Source organism: Dasypus novemcinctus, chromosome 13 (genome assembly GCF_030445035.2).
Source record: "Dasypus novemcinctus isolate mDasNov1 chromosome 13, mDasNov1.1.hap2, whole genome shotgun sequence".
Lineage (NCBI taxonomy): Eukaryota > Metazoa > Chordata > Mammalia > Cingulata > Dasypodidae > Dasypus > Dasypus novemcinctus.
Window position 1 is genome coordinate 63,443,388 of NC_080685.1, and position 22,301 is coordinate 63,465,688.

The 22,301-nt window shown below is 40.1% G+C and overlaps 1 protein-coding gene across 3 annotated transcripts in view; it reads left to right on the forward strand.

Annotated features, from left to right (window-relative positions):
- Positions 1-8,129: 8,129 nt before the first annotated feature.
- Positions 8,130-22,301, forward strand: part of NPL (N-acetylneuraminate pyruvate lyase) — a 37,009-nt gene continuing 22,837 nt past the window's right edge. For 2 of the 3 annotated variants that reach the window (XM_004469114.5, XM_058274826.2), the window contains exons 1-3: positions 8,130-8,287; positions 11,917-11,991; positions 17,289-17,362. In XM_004469114.5, the coding sequence (XP_004469171.1) occupies positions 11,921-11,991; positions 17,289-17,362 (145 nt within the window). In that variant the 5' untranslated portion in view covers positions 8,130-8,287; positions 11,917-11,920. The remainder of the gene's footprint in view (positions 8,288-11,916; positions 11,992-17,288; positions 17,363-22,301) is intronic. The other variant, XM_012529243.4, reaches the window with a different exon arrangement.

The following is a 22,301-nucleotide window of genomic DNA, read 5'->3' on the forward strand; positions in this document are numbered from 1 at the left end:
TAAACACAATATGGTACATCCATACATTACAATACCATTCAGCCATAAAAGGAATGAAGTTATGGTACATGCTACAACACGGACGAACCTTGAAAACATTATGGTAAATGAAAGAAGCCAAAATCAAAAAGTCACATATTGTATGATTCCATTTATATGAAATATGCAGAACAGACAAGTCTATAGAGACAGAAAGTAAAAGTTTGCTTAGGGCTGGGGTGTTGGGTGGAAAGAGAGAGTGACTGCTGATGGGTACAAGGTTTTTTGGAGGGAGTGAGGGAAATTGATTGTGGAAATGAAGACACTAAACATACACTAAAACCCATTGAGTTATACACTTTATTATTTTTTTTTTAAAGATTTCTTTCTTTCTTTCTTTCTTTAAATAGGTGAATTGTATGGTACCTGAATTATATCTCAATAAGGCTGTCATTTAAAAATCTGTAAGTGGAGCTCCCAGGTCAAGAATGTCAAATCTGGGGAATGGTTGTAGTTCAAGTAGTTGAGTACCTGCTTCCCATGCACAAGGTCCCAGGTTCGATCTCTTGTACCTTCTAAAACAAAACAAACAAACAAAAACAACCAACTCATTGGGAAGCAGATGTAGCTCAGTAGTTGAGCACCTGCTTCCCACATACAAGGTCCCAGGCTCAATTCCTGGTGGCTCCTGAAAAAAAAAAGTTGTTCACATCTGAGCCCATAAAAAAATTCCTTTAAAAAAAAAGAATGCCAAATCCAGGACAGTTCCAGGAATATGGCATTTGAGTAGACAGGCAGAGCTTAGCTCTCTCAGATAAACAATGGAGAAAGAGCCAAAAGCTGTCTAAGGGACCTGCTTTGAGAGTCAGCAAGCCAGAACAGTGCTGCACAACCACCAGAAGGGTGAAGGACAGAGAGAAAAGGAACCCAAAATGACAAGTAAGAGTCACTAAACCCAAATGGTGTTCAGGAAGGGCACCATTGCTCACCAATAAGGCATGCAGCCTGGATAAACCTTGGACTCACTGCAGCCAACTGAGAGAGGAAGAAATGTCTTCCTCCCTGGGAAAAAGGAGTGCATGGCAGAGGGCAAAGAGTGGTTTCAGAGAATTTGACCAGCAGAGTCTGCTCTGAATCTCTGCTCTGGCCACACCAGCAACACAGGCAAGTGGAGGTTGAGTCATTCTGTGGAAAGATTTGCCAAGTGCCATCTGCTGGTCAGCCAGGAAACTCTAAGGAGAAAAATTACTTTTAGGTGTCTCTTAACCCCAACTCCTGGGAGAAAATCTATGTCCCATTAGTGAGTCCCTGTCCTGACTTTGATAACTTAAGCTGGGCAATTTTGAAGACATAGAATAAGTTTAACCAAAAATTAAAAAATAAGAGCTGTACCAAAAAACAAACAAACAAACAACAACAACAAAATACTAGGTAGAGAGAAATTGACTATCAGAGTAAATTGACCAACATATTCAGTAGACATCTGTAAAAGGTTACGAGCCATACAAAGAAACAGGAAGAGATGGCCCAGCCAAAGGAACAAACCAAATATCCTGATGAGATATGGGGTTTAAGACAACTAATCAATGATAATCACACAAATATCCTAAATCAATTCAAAGAATTGAAGGAAAAGTGACTAAAGAGTTAAAGCATATTAAGAAGACACTCCGTGAGCATAAAGAATGATTTAAAGGCCTGCAAATAAAAGTAACAGAGCTTATGGGAATGAAAGACAAAATGAATCAGGTTAAAGATACACTAGAGGCACATAACAGCAGATTTCAGTTGACTGAAGATAGAATTAGTGATGTCAAGGACAGAACATCTGAACTTGAAAAGACAGGTGAACAGAAAGAGAAAAGAATGAAAAAATAGAACAGGCTCTCAGGGAACTGAATGACAACACAAAACACATAAATATATGCATTATCAGTGTCCCAGAAGGGGAAGCAAATGGAAAAGGGGAAGAAAGAGTATTTGAGGAGATAATGACCAAAAACTTCCCAATCCTTATGAAAGACATAAATATCAATATCCAAGAAAGACAACATACCCAAACAGATTAAATCCAAAAAGACCTACTCCGAGACTCCTACATTCAGAATGACAAATATCAGAGATAAAGAGAGGATTTTGAAAGCAGAAAGAGAAAAGCAAAGCATCACATACAAGGGAACCTCAAAAAGATTAATTGCCAACCTCTCAGAAAGCATAGAGGTGAGAAGAAAGTGGTACAGCATATTGAAAGAGAAAAACTGCCAGCCAAAAATTTTGTATCCGGCAAAACTGTACTCCAAAAATGAGGGTGAGTTCAAAGTCTTCACAGACAAACTGAGAGAGTATGTTACCAAAAGATCAGAATTACAAGAGGTACTTAAGGGAGTGCAACAGGCTGAAAAGAAAAAAACAAGGATAAGAGATAAACTCTTCTTGGAGAAGAGTTTAGAAATGAAGATTATTAGGAAGGGTAAAATAAAGGGTGAGAATACAGACAATAGTAAGATATAACAATGGAAAGCCAAAGAATAAAATGGATGAAGGAAGTAATGCCTTTACAGTAATCACATTGAATGTTAATGGCTCAAACTCCCCAATCAAAAGACATAGACTGATAGAATGGATTGAAAAATATGAGCCACCTATATGCCGTCTACAAGAGACTCACCTCAGACATAAGGGCACATGAAGTTGAAAGTGAAAAGTTGGAAAAAGATATTCCATACAAATAGTTAACCAAGAAAGACTTAATATAGTGATACTAATATCAGACAAAATAGGTTTTAAATGCAAAATTGTTAAAAGAGATGAAAAAGGTCATCATATATTAATAAAAGGGGCAATTCACAATTCACCAAGAAGAAATAACTACTAAATATTTATGCACCTAACCTGGGTGCCCCAAGGTACATGAGGCACACACTGACAAAAGTGAAGGGAAAAACAGATATCTCTACAATAATAGTTGGAGACTTCAATACTCCACTCTCAGTATTGGATAGACCATCTGAACAGAGGCTAAATAAAGAAACAGAGTGCTTGAGTAATGTGATAAATGAACTAGACCTAACAGATATTTATAGAACATTACACCCCAAAAGAGCAGGATACACTTTTTTTTTCAAGCACTCATGGATCCTTCTCCAGGATCAACCATACATTGGGTCACAAGATCGGTCTCAAATTTAAAAAGACTGAAATTATACAAAACACTTTCTCTCATCATAACAGAATGAAGCTGGAAATCAATACTGGACAGTAAAAGGGAAAATTCATAAATATATGGAGATTAAACAATCAGTAGGTCAAAAAAGAAATTGCAAGAGAATTGCAAGAGTAAATATGTTGAGATGAATGAAAATGAGAACACAACATACCAAAACCAATGGTGGAAGCAGATGTGGCTCAAGAGGTTGATTCCTCTTCAATCCCCAGTCCCCAGTACCTAAATTAAAAAAACACAACCTATGGGACCTACAAAGGCAGTGGTAAGAGGGAAATTTATAGCCCTCAATACTTACATTAAAAAAGAAGAGGGAAACAGATGTGGCTCAAGTGATTGAACTCCAGACTTCCACATGGGAGGAACCAGTTCAGTTCCTGGTGCCTCCTGAGCAGATAAGCAAGACAGTGAGACATGATGGGCTAGCACAGTAAGCCAAGACAACAAGATGACACAAAAGGAGACACAAGGGGGAAAACATAATGAGATACAGAACAAAGCAGGGAGTAGAGGTGGCTTAAGCAATTAGGCACCTCCCTCCCAGGTTCAGTTCCTGGTGCCTCCTAAAAGGAAGAAGACTACACAATGAATAGACATAGCAAGTGAAAAAAACAAAGGGGTAGGGAGAAATAAATAAAATAAATATTTAAAGAAGAAGAAGAAGAAAAACCTAAAATTGAAGACCTAACTGTACACCTCGAGGAAACAGAAAAAGAACAACAAACTAATCCCAAAACAAGCCAAAGAAAAGAAATAATAAAGATCAGAGTAGAAATAAATGAAGTGGAGATAAAAAACACAATGGAGAGAATCAGCAAAACCAAAAGTTGGTTCTTCAGGAAGATCAACAAAACCAACAAAACTTTAGATAGATTGAAGAAAAAAGAGAGAGGATGCAAATAAAATCAGAAAAGGGGGGGTGGGGGCGTTACCACTGACCTTGCAGCAATAAGAGAGATCATATTAGGATATTACGAGCCACTGTATATAAACAAACAAGACAACATAGATGAAATGGACAAATTCCTAGAAAGACATGAACAACCTACACTACCCCTAGAAGAAATAGATGAGCTCACCAAACCAATCACAAGTGGAGAGATTGATACAGTTATCAAAAACCTCCCAAAGAAGAAAAGCCCAGTATCAGATGGCTTCAAAGTTGAATTCTGCCAACCACTCAAAGATGATCTAATACTAGTCTTACTCAAGCTCTTTCAAAAAACTGAACAGGACATAATGCTACCAAATTCATTCTATGAATCCAACATCACTCTAATGCCAAAACCAGATAGATGCTACAAAAAAAAGAAAATTGCAGACCAATATCTCTAATGAATATAGATGCAAAAATCCTCAACAAAATACTTGCAAACCAAATCCAAAAACACATTTAAAGAATTATACATCACAATTAAGTACCTGGGTTTTATCCCAGCTACGCAAGGTTTTTCAACACAAGAAAATCAATTAATGTAACAAACCACACTGACAAAGAAGAAGAAAAATCACAATGATCGTCTCAGAAAAGGTATCTGAGGAAACACAACACACTTTATTATTAGAAAAACATTCCAAAAAATAGGAATAGAAGGAAGCTTTCTCAATATGGTAAAGTGCATATACGAAAAACATGCAGCTAGCATAGTACTAAATGGTGAAAGACTGACAGCTTTCCTGCTGAGATAAGGAACAAAACAAGGGTGCCCACTGTCACCACTGTTGTTCAAGAATGCCAAATCTGGAATTATATCTCTTTTATTCAATTCACTTTTTCTTTTCATTCCCTTCTCTTTAGAAAGCTGATGTGTATCACTACAGAGTTGAACCGGGAACAATCAAAAATGACTGCTGTATACTATCCTCAAAACTGTTCCATCGTAGGACCCCTTGTTTTCAAAGCTGAAATCAAGCTTATACACAAGACTTTTGTCCCCTTAGGAGAAATTCTTTTTTCTGTTTGTTTGTCTGCTTTTTGCTTTTTTATTATTATTATTGGACTAATGAAAATGTTCTAATAATGATTGGAGTAATGAATGCACAATTATGTGATTATACCAAATACCATTGATTGTATATTTTGGATGGGTTGTATGCTTTATTAATAAGTATCAATGAAATTGATCTGATTTTTTAAAAAAAGAGAGAGATCCCTTTGCTATTTGACACGTAGTCACAGAAAGTTAAACACAAAATGGGAAAGGTCTTTGTCCTATGTACCAGCAATTAGTCCAACCTCTAGTCATGTCCTGCTCCCTTCTCTGAAGATCTCTGGACTTGGATACAAAAATAAACCTCAGCTTTTCCATCAACACACACTGACATGCCCATGTCAAGTCAGAATTTCCAGAAGTAACTCTTGAGCATGTACCTCTGGTCTACAATGAATAGAAACACTTTAAAATCCAACTTAGTTTTTCCTTTGTGGGCATTCCCCCATGTAGCAAGAAACACATTTTAGCTAAACATGTTTCATCTAGAAACATGTTTCATCTAAAACCCATTTCCTTCTGGTAAGGACATCCTGGTTAGGGTGGGGGGACCATCTGCCTTACCCACAGTCAGTTTAGGAACCTGTGGTAGAGCTCCACCTCCTGCTCCAGGGATAGGACATGTGGTCAGTCTGACTAATTGCAGTGCACCATACCATCCATGCCTGTTCTCTACACCAGGTTTCAAACTTAAATTGTAGCAAACAAAATCTGATGTGAAAGCTCAGTGCATTTTTAAGTAACAAAGGACAGGTAAAGGGAGTAAATGTCTCCAAACCCCAGCCTCTTGGCCTGTGGTGACTAGGTACTGTGCCTTGCACTGCAAGAAATACAAAGAATAGCATATGGTGCCTGCCTTGAGCACCCAACAGTGGAGTTGGGGGGTGGGGCACAAAAAGTTAAGAAATGATGATTAGATAATACTCACTAATGGAAGTTCACTTAGCAGCAGAGTGTTAGAGGACCAGAACCCAGTACCAAGCCTTTGCCTTCTCTTCCTTCCTCTAAGCCCTATTTATCATGTAAGACTTAACTTTGCTGTCCCTCACCGACAAGGACTTTTCTCAGACACGCTATTGCTGCATCATACATGCACACACATACATAGTCACACAAATGTATGCACATACCTTCAATCTGGATTAGAGTCTCTCCTTCAGTGGTCCCATAATATCTGTGCACAGATGTATACCAGTTCACAGTATAGACCAGAAATTTCTTGAGGGTATGTAGTAGATACTATGATGCATTTCCCACACATACACACACACTCTCACACACTCAAACATACACACACATTCTGTTGAGAAATGGGTCTCCTCCAACAAGTGATTTTAGCTCAAGGACACTCCATTGACCTGGCTGAACTTTTCTTGGCACTGCACAGCAACCTAAGACTCTTCCTTCACCATCCTATTTTCTTCCTTCTCTCCTTTCACAGGCGTCAGACCTACATCTCAGTCTGAAAGCTCTCCCTGTCTTTCTCTGGCTCCATCGCTCAGTAAATCTTTTGCACATCTAATTCCATCTCGGCAGTTGCTTCTTGGCAGATCCCAATTAATGCATTATTATAAGGGCTACTATATTACCATATTTATACAAATAGTAGTTTGTTTATGCATTTAGAATATTAGCTGATTGGATGACAATTTTAAGTCTAATTGTTTCCATCTTTTCAATATTGAAATACTTAATGCTGCATATATTAGAAACTTTAAAAAAATATTACTGACATTGCCCTATTAGGATATAATTTCATTAATACACAAGATCCTAATATCCTTAGAAGAACTTGTCCATGTAACTTGGATTTTTTTTGGGGGGGGGGCAGACTACAGGGGAGTGGGATCACATAGAGTAGTGGTTAAAAGTAACGAACTTTTAGGCTGCTTGAGATCAAATTCCAACTCAACCATTCACTGGTTCTATGGCCTTTGTAAAGCTACTTAAGCTCTTTAAGCTCGTTTCTTATCGTAAAACAGGAATGATCTTTTACCTGTAAAATATTAATAAAAGTAAATACCCACCACTAGGCTTGTTTTATGAATTAAACATTAAACAAAACGTGTATGCAGAGTTAAGTATTCAACACAGTACTTATTATTATCTATTTTTCTGGTGATGTGTGCAATGAAAGAACTATACATTTCAAAAGTACTTAGTTAAACTAGAAAGCCCTTTGGAAAAGTATTTTCTCTAAACGAAATAATAAGCATCAGCCATCATCTTTTCTGGAAAATTGGAGTTCATTCACTTCAGCAAGAAAAAGCTGAGGCTTTTTTTATGTCAGTTTTCCTAATTTAGGAACACAGTGCACAACATTAAAAAATAGATTTTTGACATTCCTCCAAGTAGAGACATTTTTGGTTAAAAAAGAATTTTCCCTTTCAAAACTCTTTCAACTGCTTTCCAGAATACGTCAGAAAAGCTCCTGTGTTAATAACTGCTAGTTCACTTTTAAGATTCACTCATCTCTCTTTCAACAGTGAGAATGTGAGGGGTTAGGGTAGCAGCATCAGCCTGAAGAGATCAAATCCCCTGAAGGATAGTCAGGGTTCTCAGCAGGCGTCTGAAACAAATCCAAAAATCCAGAACCACGAAATACCCACGATACTGCAGGACCACAAGCACAAGAAAGGAAGGTTTTCTGCAAGCGGGAGGGACCCACACTGCAAAGAGGGCTGCGTGAAGTGTGTATACTGCGGAGGCGCCAGGCCCTCCCGGAGACTCAGTTCTGCATCTCCCTCACAAGTTCAGATGCTTCCAGTTACCGGGCAGCAGGGGCGGTGCACCGTAGTTCAGCCCTCATCACTCGGGCCACAGAGAAGGAACAAGAAACTCCACATGCGCGTAACACCTCAGGGGTGGCCGCGCCCGGCCCTCCGCAGAGTCCGCGCGCAGGGCTCGGGCGCGCGCCGCGGGCGGAGGCGCAGAACTACAACGCCCAGGCGCCCCGGGAGCGGCGGGCACGTGGCCCCGGCCCGGCGGCGGCGGTGGGGAGCCCGCGTCCGGCAGCGCGGGGCCAAGGGCCGGGGCTGCGCGGAGCGGCGGTTGCGCCTACCGGGGCAACAGAGGCGGACCCGCGGCGTCTCGGGTGAGCGCGGATGGGCTGACGGAAACTGGCGGATAAGCCAGGGATTCGGCCGTCTTGACGCGAGGGACGTGAATCCGGGGTGGGTGGGACGTGACAGTCCGAGGGGAAAAAAGGAAGACAGATATGCTTGGGAAGTGGAGCTTCTGCTGGGACAGCCTCTCGGCCTGGAGCAAGCCCCGGGACCGGCGGAGCTGGAGAGACCCACTACATCCCCGGATTCTTTCCAAGACCACATAGCTGGGGCTGTAGGGTCTTTTTCTTAAAATCATGAGCTAGCGATTAATCTGGTCCAAACGCCTTCATTTTGTGGGAAATTAATTTCTGCTTTTTTGGTTTGGTTTTGTTGGTTTTTTTGTTTGTGTGTGTGTTCTCAGTTTCTCTATTTCATTTCTTCAAGTATTGCTCTCTCAGATCATTCATCTTGCCCAGAGCTACATCCTGGGCCTTCCCCAGAGATTCTTTATATTTTCTTGAAACTTTGTTCTTTTAAAGAGACAACTTAATTCTTTGCACTGAATGTTCTTGTCTGTGATAAAGGTATAAGGTTTCAAGAGTAATAATAGCCCCTCTCCGGTATTTCAGTTATAACATTCTAAATTCACATTATGACTTAGATTGTAGAAATTTCAACCTTTTGCTTTTGATAAAAGTTATGAAGAATTTCAAAGAACAATACTCCCAAGCTTGTTTAGAAGTTGAATTTACAAAATATCTATCATTCTCCGTTTTGTGATCTTTTATCCCATATCTTTGTCTAGGGACTTCGAGTTCACAAAGTCAACAGTTTTATTTAATTATTGTGTTTCTCTGTGCAAAGATAAATATGAAGCTGTCCCTGTCCCCAGATAACTTACAGTCTAGAAATGGAGCCCAAACTGCCCAACTAATAACTCCCATATAAGGTTTAAAATAAGTAAATAAAATAATCAAGTGTTTGAGGGAATTCTGAGAGTTAAGAAATTCTTTTCGAGAGAATGTTCTCTGGCTGTTAAAGGGGGTTTTAAAAGTTGGCTTGACTGAAGGGTCTGCAGTGGGAGATAATGGCATCCAGGTGGGAGCGCTATGGTAACAAAGGCAGAAGGGGCCAGGCAGTGAAGTTAGTGCAGTTAGTTGAGCTGGGCCGGGGAACTGCAGGCATGAAGACATTTGCACAGAGACTCAGACCCGGGAGTTTGGTTCTTATGTGATAAGCCAGGGGAAGTTAGTATTTTCTTAGTAGGGCAAGAAATGAGAAGTGCCTGGAAGACTCATCTGACAGCCTGTGTGGAATGAAGGAGAGGAGTGGAGGAATGATTCCCAACTCCCCTCCAACACCCCTAAGGCCCTATGTTTATATATTTTTTAACCAAACAAGCTGCATTTCAGTGGCAATTCATTTTATTTCTTTCAGTCAAAGACATGAGAAAACAGGATTTCTGACCATTAGTGTTACTGCCCTAAGTTGTTATAAATTCAAGCATTTGCGTGTCTTTACTGTAAACAACCTGGTAGTATTTGATTTGGGAGACTTTTTAAAGTGTTGATTCTAGCTTTTGTGACTCTTATCACATAAACCTTCTTGGGCCTCTCTGGGCCCCTTGGACCTGGGATTGTCCCACTGGACTGGATAAGAGATGACAACCGGTAGGTTATGAGGGAGACAGAGTTGGGGGAAGGAAGGATTGCTAGTAAACAAGATAACAGAATTAGCATGACTTATTCCCAGAATGGACGAGAGTAACAAGGGTAGGAAAGGAGGCACCAGCAGAAGCAGAATGACAGGAAAGATAATGCTAGTAAGGGAATGATAATAATGACAATGATGATAATAATAATGGCTAACATCCTATAGCCATTGGGCAAAACTTCATGGGAGAGGCTGAACTTGTACTAAATATGTGCCTGGAACTATTGTTAATCACTTTGAATTCATTTAATTCTCTCAGTAACACAGAGCCTGTGTGATTGGCCTCTGAACCTCAACAGGTTGTAACCTACCTATTGTAACAAAAGTGGTCACATGTAGCCCAAAGATTAGAGCTATGTCTTATGACTTCCAGATGGGCCAGGTGATTGCATTGATCTTTCAGAACCTCCAACATGTTAGTCACATGTTCAAGCTAGGAAATTCCAGAGAAATTGCTATATTCTCTGGAATTGGAATTGTATCCTACGTATCTGGAAAGGTCCCCCTTTATGGCCCTCCAATGCAAAGCAAAGCTCTAGGTGAGATTTGGGCTTGGTTTCAAGAGCGAGTCTTGTTATGACTGTAACTGTTTGCAAGGGGTATATCATGTTGGCTTTCTTCAAAAGCAACAAGGTCTCACCTGAGCCAGAACTCTTGGGAGATAGAGAAAACTTAGAAGATATGCTCTCTGTACTCCAGAAGTTTATACTCCCATTTGGGGTTAATCTTTAATCTCATCTAGATTAACTATTATAAATTGCAAACAAGACAGTGCATAAGTAATACATTATGTGGGTCAGATTATAAGTACAGTGGCCATTAGGTGTTTAAATGTACCAGTGACCTCAGAATTATTACATATCCCCTCTTGTGGATCACCTGTGGACATCACTGAATTTGCTTATCAGTCTGCTGTCTTTTGTATAATTCTCAGCAAATAATATCTGGTTCTATTTTCTTTTCTTCTTGAATTATTAGACTTCATCCTTGTGGCTTTGAATTTGTACATCTTACAGCTCAAAAAATAATAATGTTTCTATAACTAGTAAGTGGCAGAGCTGGAAGTTGGACTAAGCAGTCTGACTGCAGAGGATTTCATCCCATTAACCACTGGGCACTGTCGCCTCTCATTGCCTGTATTTTGCACAACTTCTGCCAGATGGTGAGGGATCCTTTTGCCCCAAGTGAGTTGTGTCACCTTGACTCTGAGCAGCAAGCTCCATCAGTGAAAATCTTCATCCAGCCACCTGCTGAACATCTCATTCAATCACCAACTTCTTCGTGCTTCTTAATTGAGGACTACGTGTTAGTCAGTACGCTGGGTGCAGGGAAAGCAAAAACAAAACCCATTTCCTGTCCTCCCAAAGCCTGGTCAAGTGGGGAAGAGAGGCGAATAAAGAATTTGATACAGTTTACGTGATTCACTAGCGCTAGGAAAACAAGGCAAAACTAGTCAGAATTAGAACAGGAAAGGATAGTTATGTAAATCATCCTGAAGCCTGGGCTTTAAATACTGATCTTAGGTGAGATTCTAGAATGAAGGTGTGGAAAGAGAAAGGAATGTCCTTGTTTTTCTGATCACATTTCAGTGTAATATAATTCTGCACATATTTGGCCTCCCTGAGTTATGTTCTGATTCTTCCTTGGGTCTACCGTTAATTACCTTACTCTTTGAATTCAGACTGCCTCACATTTGTCTGCCTTTCTAATAGTATTTTCCAGGACATTACTCTCTTGTCTCCACTTTCTTATGTCTTAAAAAAAAAATAAAGTTTTTCTCCCCAGTAGAATTTAACTCTAAAATTAGTTTACATTCTTTTCACTTGCTCTGTGTGTTTGTGTACTTGTAAGCATATTTTACAGTTCTAAACTGGGAATGAACTTTGCCCGGGAGTTTTATCATTAATTGGCATTCCGTGAAGAAAGAGAGGAATTACATTTTATGTTTTTCACTTTTTCCCAGCAGCATGATGGCCTCCCCGAAGAAGAAACTTCAAGGTCTTGTTGCTGCAACCATCACGCCAATGACTGAGAATGGGTAACTATCATTTGGAGCCATAAAGGGACGCGATCTCACTCAATGGAAATGGACAGAAGTTCTCTCTAGAAGCCGTCACATTGACTCTGCCCCTCTCTGATACTGTTGCCAAATGGCAGATTCTGTTGGTGGTCCCCCTGCATTGTCTCTGACCCCCAAGACAGAGAAGAGATTTCTGTATCACAATCAGTGCAGGAAGGGAGAAGGTAGAATATGGCAGCTTGCTTTTCTCCCAGTGTCTGTAGCTCCTCAAAGCAAATTCTCCTGGAATTCACCATTGCCCTGCCTTTCCCAAATACAGCCAGTAGAGTTGGATGAGGAAAATCCTATTTTGGTATGAACCGATATCAGTCACTGACCTGGCATCTTTAGAGAGCCTGTCTTGAGGTCTGCATGATTTTACTCCAGGTTGTTCATGTTGATGGAAAAAATTCCTACCCTGAAGAATGTGGGAAGGGTAGCTGTAACCGTGTTTACCGTCTCATATTGGTTAATTATTGGTTAATTGTTGGGGTAAGGGCAGGGGTGGTAACAACAGAGGAGCTGAGTGATCATTGCCCCAGCAAGTCTTTTGGCTTCCAGCGGAATAATATCACAGCCCCTCGATTTGCACAACCAGATGGTGGTCACACGTCACGGGTGCCCATGCTTTATATGTAACTCCTCCCTGGACATTGCCTCTATCAGAAAGGGTGTTCATCCCCGTCCTGCATCAAAACTTTGTTGATCTGTCAGGGGAGTCAGCCTGCTGGAGCTGTTGGAATCCTAACTTTTTAAAGCTTCTCCTTTCTTCCTTTATAAAACGTAATAGTAGTCCCTACATCATACAGTTATGAGCATTAAATGAGATCATCCATTCAACAGTGATTGGCATAGGGTCATTGTTCACATAGGTCAGTAAGTTTGAATTGTTAATATGGCAAAAAGCAGAAGTAAAAGGAAGATGAGGTATTTGATACTTTTTAATAATATCTTTCTTTGTGGTCGTATGTTGCTGAATTTGTAAACCTTAATCCTACCCCTTTAAAGTAGATGAAATTTCTTACCACTTTTAAGTATTTTCATTCAGAGTTGGCCACATCACAATTTTCCTTAGATCATGGAGCTCAGAATTTCTAGCTTTTGCAATTCCTAGAAAACCACATCCTTACTAGGTCCAAGTGAAATTCTCATTGAGATGGCATTCAGCTGGTTAATAGCAAAAAAAGTGTTTCTGTTGCTTCTCCCTTTCCAGAAGTTCTGAGGAAGCCTGGAGTCAGCTATTTTTCAGTGTGTCAGCCACTCATGGGGCAGATAAAAAGACATGTGATTGTATGAGCCAGCAGATTTTACTTCCCGTTACAGAGTGTCAATCCCCTTCCTAAGCATAAAACACTGCGTCTGGTGGATACTCCTTTACCTCTTTAATCAGAGCCCTCTTAGCCTGGAAGTGGCCTCTCAGAACAGTCTTGTTCATTTTGGAGACCCACTGAGAGTGTCAACATGTCCTCCCTCCCCATTCTACACTTTCCTTGGGAGGCTGGGCCCCTTAAGAGATAACTAAAATGACTCTGCTTTTTTTAATCCTTCTCCATTTCCCTGCTGCCTCCATCTTACTATTTCCTCTTTTTTTTTTTTTTTTAATTCTCCTTTTCTCTTCTATGAATTTCATCTTTGTAAAGATTAAGTTAAATGAAATAGGGCATGTCCGTATATAGCACATAGTAGGTGTGTGAGCTATGTTAGTTCCCTGCTGCCCCCACCATCTAAGCATTCCTGTAGGTACAGAGCAGGCTTGGAGAACCCACCAAGAGCAAGCAGGCATTAATCTGATGACGCACAAGGGAATCTGCACTTCTTATATGTTTCAGAGAGGCAGGATGAAAAGAAGGGGCACATGCAATCTAAAAGCTGGAAATTCCTGGGAGTTCGCTTGACTGGGCATGTGCAATATACCAAGACTCCATCACTCAGAAAGACTGGACAAGGATATTCCCCTGCATCTTTTTTCTTCTTAATTCCAGAAGAATTAACTTGGCAACTCTCTGAATGCAAGTTGATATCCTAGACTGGGGAAGTTGGCAGAAAGAACACAGTATCTCTTAAAAAGGTTTTTAGTTAGAGTATATGTGTATTTGAGCCCAACTTTGCCACCAACTAGCTCTCTGACCCTGGGGAAGTCATGTCACTTTTTAAGAGTCCTCTGTCCTATTCTGTGAAGAGATAAAGTTCAACAACATGATCTCTGAGGCCCATTCCAATTCTAAGAATCTCCCTTCCTCTGGTATTCGGTCATTAGGGATATCACGGGGACTATCACTGAGTAAGAATATATAAGATACCTGCAACTCCAGTCCTTCCTCACTCTGTAGCCCAGTCAGCTTCCTAGTAAATAAACCTGATCATGTCACTCTCCCCGTGAAGAATCTCTGTTGACTCCCTTTTGTCTAAGCCTTGCTCCTCATTATATGGTCCATGGGCCAGTTGTTCCAGCATCACATGGAAACTTCCTGGAAATGCAGAATCTCTGGCCTTGCCACATACTACTGAATTAGAATCTGCATTTTAACAAAATCCCTAGGTGATTCTTATACACATTAAAGTCTGAGATGAACTGGTCCAAAGAATAAAGCCCAGACTCCCTGGAACGGCTTAGGAAGTCCTTCATGTCCTACTTTTCATGCTTCATTTCTGTTTCCCCGAACACATCATACCTTTTCTTATCTCCATGCCTTTACACATTCTGTTTCCTGTACCTTTTTCCACCCACCACCCCTGCATCCTCTACGACACCCAAATACATCTACTCGTCCTTCAAAACCCGTTGTCTGGTAATTCGTCCCCAGTTCCCCAAAACAGAGTTAGAGGGTCCTTCCCAGCCTGCCTGTATTCAATTTATCAGTCCCTCTTCTGAACTTTCATACCCTTTATTTGGACTCAGTTGTTGCCTTCACATTTTCCCTGTTTTACTTATATACACTTTCCCCTTTACTCAGTTAATGCAATAGTGACATTTAGAAGCATATTCTTGTGTGGGAATAAGTGGCTTTTAAAGGCAGACATCATGATGATTTCATCATTATTGTATGTTCCCACATCACCACTCCTTTACCTGACATTTGTTGAGCACCTGTGCTGTGGCAGGTACCATCTAGAGATTGCAAAATGCAAAAGGCCTAATTCCTGCCTTCAGAAAGTCTTCTCTCTCTAGCCTGGATGGTGGGTATAAACAATTTAAAAAGTGATGTTCATAATAATAGAGATGTGAACTTCTTTGCTAAAGGTGTGAAGTATTTTCTGGTTTGTGACTAAGGAATCATAACAATAGTTATTGAGCATTTATTCTGAGCCAGATGTAATGCTGAGCACTTGTTCTAGACTTGCAGGCAGGCAGGTGTTTCCTGTCGAGTTTGGTTATACACTCACTCACACTCCTTAAGAATTTCTCCTTAAGGATTTCTGAAAATGGAAACAAGCCCTCCAGCTTCTTTTCCAAACAAGACAGAGTTTATTAGATTAAAATCAACGTGAGAACAGTGCTTCTCAGTCTCTGCCATTGCTAGCTCTGCAGGCTCCTCCCTTGTGAGCCAGCCTGCTTTCTCTGTCTCTTATGTGCTGGGGGAGGAGAGGTGGTTGTCAAGATTACAGTTAAAAGTGTGCTGGGGCCACTACACACGCTACTGCCCCATGCAGTTTTATCTGCATTTTCCCATCTGTACTTTAGAAGTCCCCTGTGTCTGCCCCAACTGTTTCCTGCTTGCTTGCATGAGCAACATCATTGATGAAAACTGGAGTTGCTTTCACACAAGCAAAGCCCTTGCACTTGGAAGCTAGTATAATGTAACAGTATGGTTCTGAGTGGTCAGGAAACCTCTGAGGCAAAGAGATTTCAAGAAAGTTAAGCTGACCTAAAAAGTCCTGAGAGGGATGGTCTAGGTAGCTGACGTGTCCCTATCTTATCTTTAGGTAAGAATGACCTGAGTCCATTCCTGTCCTGTAGCAGGGAGCCAGGATTTGGCATGTGAGCAAGTGGGGCAGGGAGGAGGCAACTTTACAATACTAGGGTATGTAAAGACTTTATGGAGGGAGCTTGCTCCCCTTGGATTCCTTATAACCGCATAAAGCACATCTTTTCCCAAGTCTCTAGCTGGTGACTAGCTGTCTTATTTTTCTGTGCATGCTGTGGTCAGTGCTTTTAGTATCTATCCCTTTAATCTTAGCATCTGCGGCCTTCTGGTCCCTCTCTGGTTGTTCCGATTCCTTTGACACATTCCTTTTGATGTCTTTGTTTCCCAGATGCAGCAGATTTTGTTTTTGTTTCTGTTTTTTAAGGAATACAAAAAGTAAAGATGAAAAGCTTTGATAAGGCTGAAAAGAAATCCAAATTCTCTGTTCCTGAACAAAAGTGCAAGCAGCAGCAAACCGGTACTTTTTGTTCTTGGCAACATAACCACGGGTTCCCTTGACGTTTTACCCAGACTTGCCATGTAGTTTTCCTTTGGATTTTCCCTCTCCATCCTCCCTACCTGCAATTTGATTCAGAACAGGTCACTTTATACTATTTGTGTACATGTCCGTTTCTAGATCTTCAAATCACTGTGATTTTAAGGAAAAGGATTCTTATTACTTTAAGCAGGATGGGCTTCTCAGACTGCAGTGTGCATGCAAATCACACAAGGATCCCATGGAAATGAAGATTTCTGTTAGGGAGGTCTATGTCGGGCCTAAGAGTCTGCTCTAACAAACTCCAAGAAATTCTGCTGCTGCTGCTCCAGATCATCACAAAGTGATGACAGAGTTCCTTTCCAACTATTAACCTTCATCAGTTTAAAACTGGCAAATATGGCTGGGTCATGCCTTTATTTGTTGTCACAGACATTAAGTGCTAAAATTTGTAAATTACTAAGGTCAGGTTTTCATATGTTGTAAGCCTAAAAAATACTTGCTTCTCCTCAAGGGGAAAATGTTAAGTTTTCATTTAACCATTCCCACTACTGTCAATCTCCAAAACAGGGCAAAAGATGAGTAGGTAACTGTGTTTATATATTACTTGGGTTGAGCTTTAAAGGTGAGCTTTGCAATAACTAGTTGTGTTTTTCTCACATAAGTGGGGCACGAGTGGCTGAGTGAAGAACCCCTGCCTTGGAGAAAATAAAACTATTACTCAGAGCAGGTTAAGAATTTCACAGACTGACTGGATAGATTTTTAATAACTATTAACGAGGGGGAGCAGTATATAGACCTGGGGATTCATTGAATAAAAAGCTAAGAAATACTCTAAAAAATGAATTCTTTTCATTTTTCCCCCTGTCTTTTAGAGAAATCAACTTTTCAGTAATTGGTCAGTATGTGGATTATCTTGTGGAAGAACAGGGAGTGAAGAGCATTTTTGGTAAGTCGTCTTAGGGATCTGTAGCAGTTTGATACAGTTATGAATTCCAAACATAGATTTTGGATTATGTTTGTAATCTGGTCTGTACCTGGGCATGATTGAGTTATGAGTAGGGCTTTGACTGGGCCATGTCATTAGGGTGTTGGTGGGGACTCACAGATAAAAGGCATGGCAAAGGACAGAGTTGGAGCTTTTGATGCAAGGGTTTTTGATGTTGGAATTTGATGCTGAAACCTTAAACTGGAGCCTCAGGAAGTAAGCTCATAGAGGAAAGAGAAGCCAGCCCCAGGAAGAGAGGAAAACTGAGCCCAGGAAAAAACAAGCCCTGGGAAGAAAGGAACCTTGAACCCAGAGAGAAGCAAGACCCTGGAAGGGAGGAATCCAGGAAGCCTGAACCCTTACAGCCATCGGCAGCCATCTTGCTCCAACACATGAAAATAGACTTTGGTGAGGGAAGTAACTTATGCTTTAAGGCCTGGTATCTATAAGCTCCTACCCCAAATAAATACCCTTTATTAAAACCAACCAATTTCTGGTATTTTGCATCAGCACCCCTTTGGCGGACTAATACAGGATCTCCTTACATATTTCTAGCTCAGTCCCCAGAAGGTAGCTCTCACCTGGTTACTAGGCAGGAGGTACAGTGTCACTGGTGGTTACGCCTGGCCAAGCTAACTAAAATTTGTGAATTTGTACACTCACCAGTTTTAGGCCTACAGAGCACTTCAACAGGTGATCTCATTTGGTTGTGTGCTTATAGAACAGCAAAGGTGTTATTATATTAGTTTATTCCCTCTTAGAGATGAAACTCTATGGCTCAAATATATAGCTATCCAAGGCCATTCAAGCATTGGTGGGGTAACAACAAAACCCAGGCTGTAAATCCCTTAAAAATGGACTTTATTGAATTCAGCCAGCAGGGCCTACTTTGAATCGCTTATCTGGAGATTCAAAACAGGAACACAGGAAAGCTGAAACTGAAACACCTTCATGGAAAGGTGCATGAACTAGCGCCATCTGCTGGCCTATCTGGAAACTGCATGGACAAAAACTTCACACTCTTTATCAACCCCTGGGAGAAAATCTGCACCCCATTATTGAGTCCCTGGCCCAATTTTGAAAACTTACACTGAGCAATTTTAAGACTGAGAAAAGTTGAACCAAATATGAAAGAAAAGGTGTGGAGGGAAAAAAATACAATAGGCAAGAGAGAAATTAACCATCAGAATAAATACACCAACGTATTCAGATGCCTAGACATCAGCAAAAAATTACAAGCCATACTAGGAAACAGGAAGAGATGGCCCATCCAACAAACCAAATATCCTGAAGAGATACAGGATTTAAGAAAATTTATCAGTGATAATCCCACAGCTCTCCTAAATAGCTTCAAAGAATTTAAAGAAAATATGACTAAAGAAATAAAGGATTTTAAGAAGACATTGGGAGAGCATAAAGAACAATTTGAAAGCCTATGAAGAAAAGCAACAGGCCTTATGGGAATGAAAGACATGATGGACGAGATTAAAATACATTAGAGGTACATAAGAGCAAATTTGAATTGCTCAAAGACAGAATTAGTCATTTTGAAGACAGAACTTCTGAACTGGAAAAGACAGGAGAACAGAAAGAGAAGAGAATGGAAAAATTGGAACCAAGTCTCAGGGAACTGAACAACAATGCAAAATGTAAAACATTCACATTATTGGTGTCCCAGAAGGAGAAGAGAATGGAAAAGGGGCAGAAAGAATATTTGAGAAAATAATAACTGAGAACGTCCCAACTCTTATGAAGGACATAAATATGAATATCCAACAAGGACAATGCACCCCAAACAGAATGAATCCTAATAGACCTACTCCGAGACACGTACTATTCAGAATGACAAAATATCAGGATAAAGAGAGGATTCTGAAAGCAGCAAGAGAAAAGCAAAGCATCACGTACAAGGGAAACACGATAAGATTAAGTGCTGACCTCTCATCAGAAACCATGGAAGAGAGAAGGTGGTATGATGTATTTAAGGTACCAAAAGAGAAAACCTGCCAGCCAAGAATTCTGTATCTGGCAAAGCTGTCCTTCAAAAGTAAGGGTGAGTTCAAAGTCTTCACAGACAAACAAAAACTGATAGGATATGTTACCAAAGGACTAGATTTGCAAGAGATACTAAAGGGAGTGCTGCATCCTGAAAAGAAAAAACAAGGTCAAGAGATTTGGAGAAGAGTTTAGAAATGAAGCTTACTAGGAAGGGTAAAGTAAAGGATAAGAAGACAGACAATAGAACAATATGACAACAGAGAGCCAAAGAACAAAATGGATGAAGCAATTCAAAGTTTTCAAGTAGTCCTTCACATCTATCCAATGAAACCTGAAATATGGAAAGAAGACCTTTCTTGGGCAAGAACACTCCAGGATCAGCATAAAGTGTCACAGTGGATTAGAAAGAGTGAATCACCAATAGAAGTAACAGATTTCTCACCAAAGTCAATTCCTGACTATGACTTTGAAAGTGATGAGATTGTTGCTGTTTCTATAGCTGTTACTGAGAAACAGAAGACAGCTTCAACAAATAAACAATGGCTATTGTGTCTGCTTCTGGGACTGTAGAGACTGTAACTGGGAAGGAAGATGATGCTCAACACCAGTTGGCTCTGTTTTTATCAGAGCCCAATGAAGAAGAAAAATGCATAGCATGAATTATTTGAATGTCTTTTTTGGTTATCATTTAAAGTATTAGACATAGGGACATTTGTTTTGTAGAAACATGGGAAGACTTCTGCTTGTAAGATAAGTTTTGAAGATGGAGCATGTAAATCTAAATGGTAGCATTATTGTATTGTGTTTGGCCTATGTTTTGATAAGTTATGGTTTATACTTAAGATTAGAATTCTGGGAAGTGGATTTGGCCCAACAGATAGGGCGTCTGCCTACCACATGGGAGGTCCAAGGTTCAAACCCAGGGCCTCCTGATCTGTGTGATGAGCTGGCCCATGTGCAGAGCTGATGTGTGCAAGGAGTGCTGTGCCACGCAGAGGTGTCCCCTGTGTAGGGGAGCCCCATGCAGAAGGAATGCGCCCCAAATGGAGAGCCACCCAGTGCAAAAAAAGTGCAGCCTGCCCAGGAATGGCGCCACTTACACGGAGAGCTGACGCAGCAAGATGACTCAACGAAACAAGACACAGACACAAGCGGACACAGAAGATCACACAGCGAATGGACACAGAGAACAGACAACTGCGGGGGTGGGGGCAGGAAAGGGGAGAGAAATAAATTTAAAAAAATAAATCTTTTAAAAAAAATTCTGAGCAAAATAATTTTGTTGTATAAATTTAATTTAATCCAAATATATGGATGGATACATTTAAAGACAAAACTTGAAAAGCAGATTCTTGAATAGTAAATGATTTGGTCAGTGTTATTAAAATGTTGATTCACTGACTTTTGTTTTATGATAAAGGAAATAAATGATTGCTTTCTCTCCTAGAAATATACTGTTTTTACTATTCACTCTGTTTTCCTTGCTTCTGTAGAGTAAGTTTGTCACAGGCTTAAATGTTTTTAATATTCATTTTGATTCAAAGTTGTGGTTTTGTTGTATGTGGAATCTTTGAAAGTTCAGCCAAAATGCATGCAAATGTGAATATTCTGAAGTATCTTTCAATTCTGATTTGTGCTTACATTTTTGGATTTAAAGAAGTTATGACAATGGTAGTTGCCTCCTTCAGTATTTGTTAAATATGTGAAGCACTGATAAATGTCACAATGATGGTTTTATTTTTCAGATTTTTACTATAGGTAGGTTAGTCCTTACCATGTCAGTCAGTTTTTAAATGTGCATTTTTTTAATGAGTGGATTTTATAGATACATCATAATAAATTGTACTGCTAAATTTAAAAAAAATAGGGGATGATATAGGAGAGGGAAGAGGGTACATGGGAATCCCTCATACATACTTTCCGTGTAATTTTTCTGTAATCTAAAACTTCTTTAAAAATAAAGTTTATTATATTTTTTAAATGGACTTCATTCCATCTTCACCCAACCTTTCAATTTATGAACATAAGGACTAAATGCAGCCTACAAAGGAATCACAGGTCCAGTGGTTACCCCCCTGTATTTTGTAGATAGTGGAAAGAAAAACTCAGACCATGAAATTTTTAAGCCTGAGAACTGTACTTGCCTGTGATTGAGATACCCTTGGATTAGTTATCATTCAAGGACTCCTTGATCCTGAGCTACTGCTCTACCAGGAGGAGCCCTTTAAGAGCTGAAGGCTCCATAGTCATAATAATGGCAAGTAAAACTGTGAAAGGTATTCCAGGCCACGTATCAAAACTGAGACTTGATTACAGAACACTCAGTGTCCCTCCCACAGCTCCAAGCCATGGTAGGGAAACTTGATTCTTACCACTCAAAGAACCACAGATCTTCCTTGGCTATAGGAAGAAGCAGGAACAGTCCTTTCTATTTAAGCACACATGAAACATCTCAGGACCCCAGGGAGTGATAAAAGCATTCTCCCCTTCACCATCACCTATCACAAACTCAGTGCTTAGAGAGCCAAAGTACCGCCATATGCATTGACAAAAGCCCCAGTAATGTATCCCAGTGCCATTGGCTTCCTTTCTGTGATCCTTTAGGAGATGATTATAGGAGATGGGAAAAGGGTAGGTTTGGGAATTTTACACATCTGGATTCAAACCTGGGGTTTTTAGTGTTTTAGAACCTCATATTTTTACCTGTAAATGAAAATAATTTCTACTTTGAGTTATTGTGAAAATAAATGAATATATAACATAGTGCTTAGCACAAGAAATACTCATTTATTTTGATTTTTTTATGAATTATTGTTTAAAAAATAAAAAGAGTTGTCCTAGAGCATTATTACCGGTGACCAGGCCAAACTGTAACAGGGGCCCTCTTAGATCTTGGCATTGG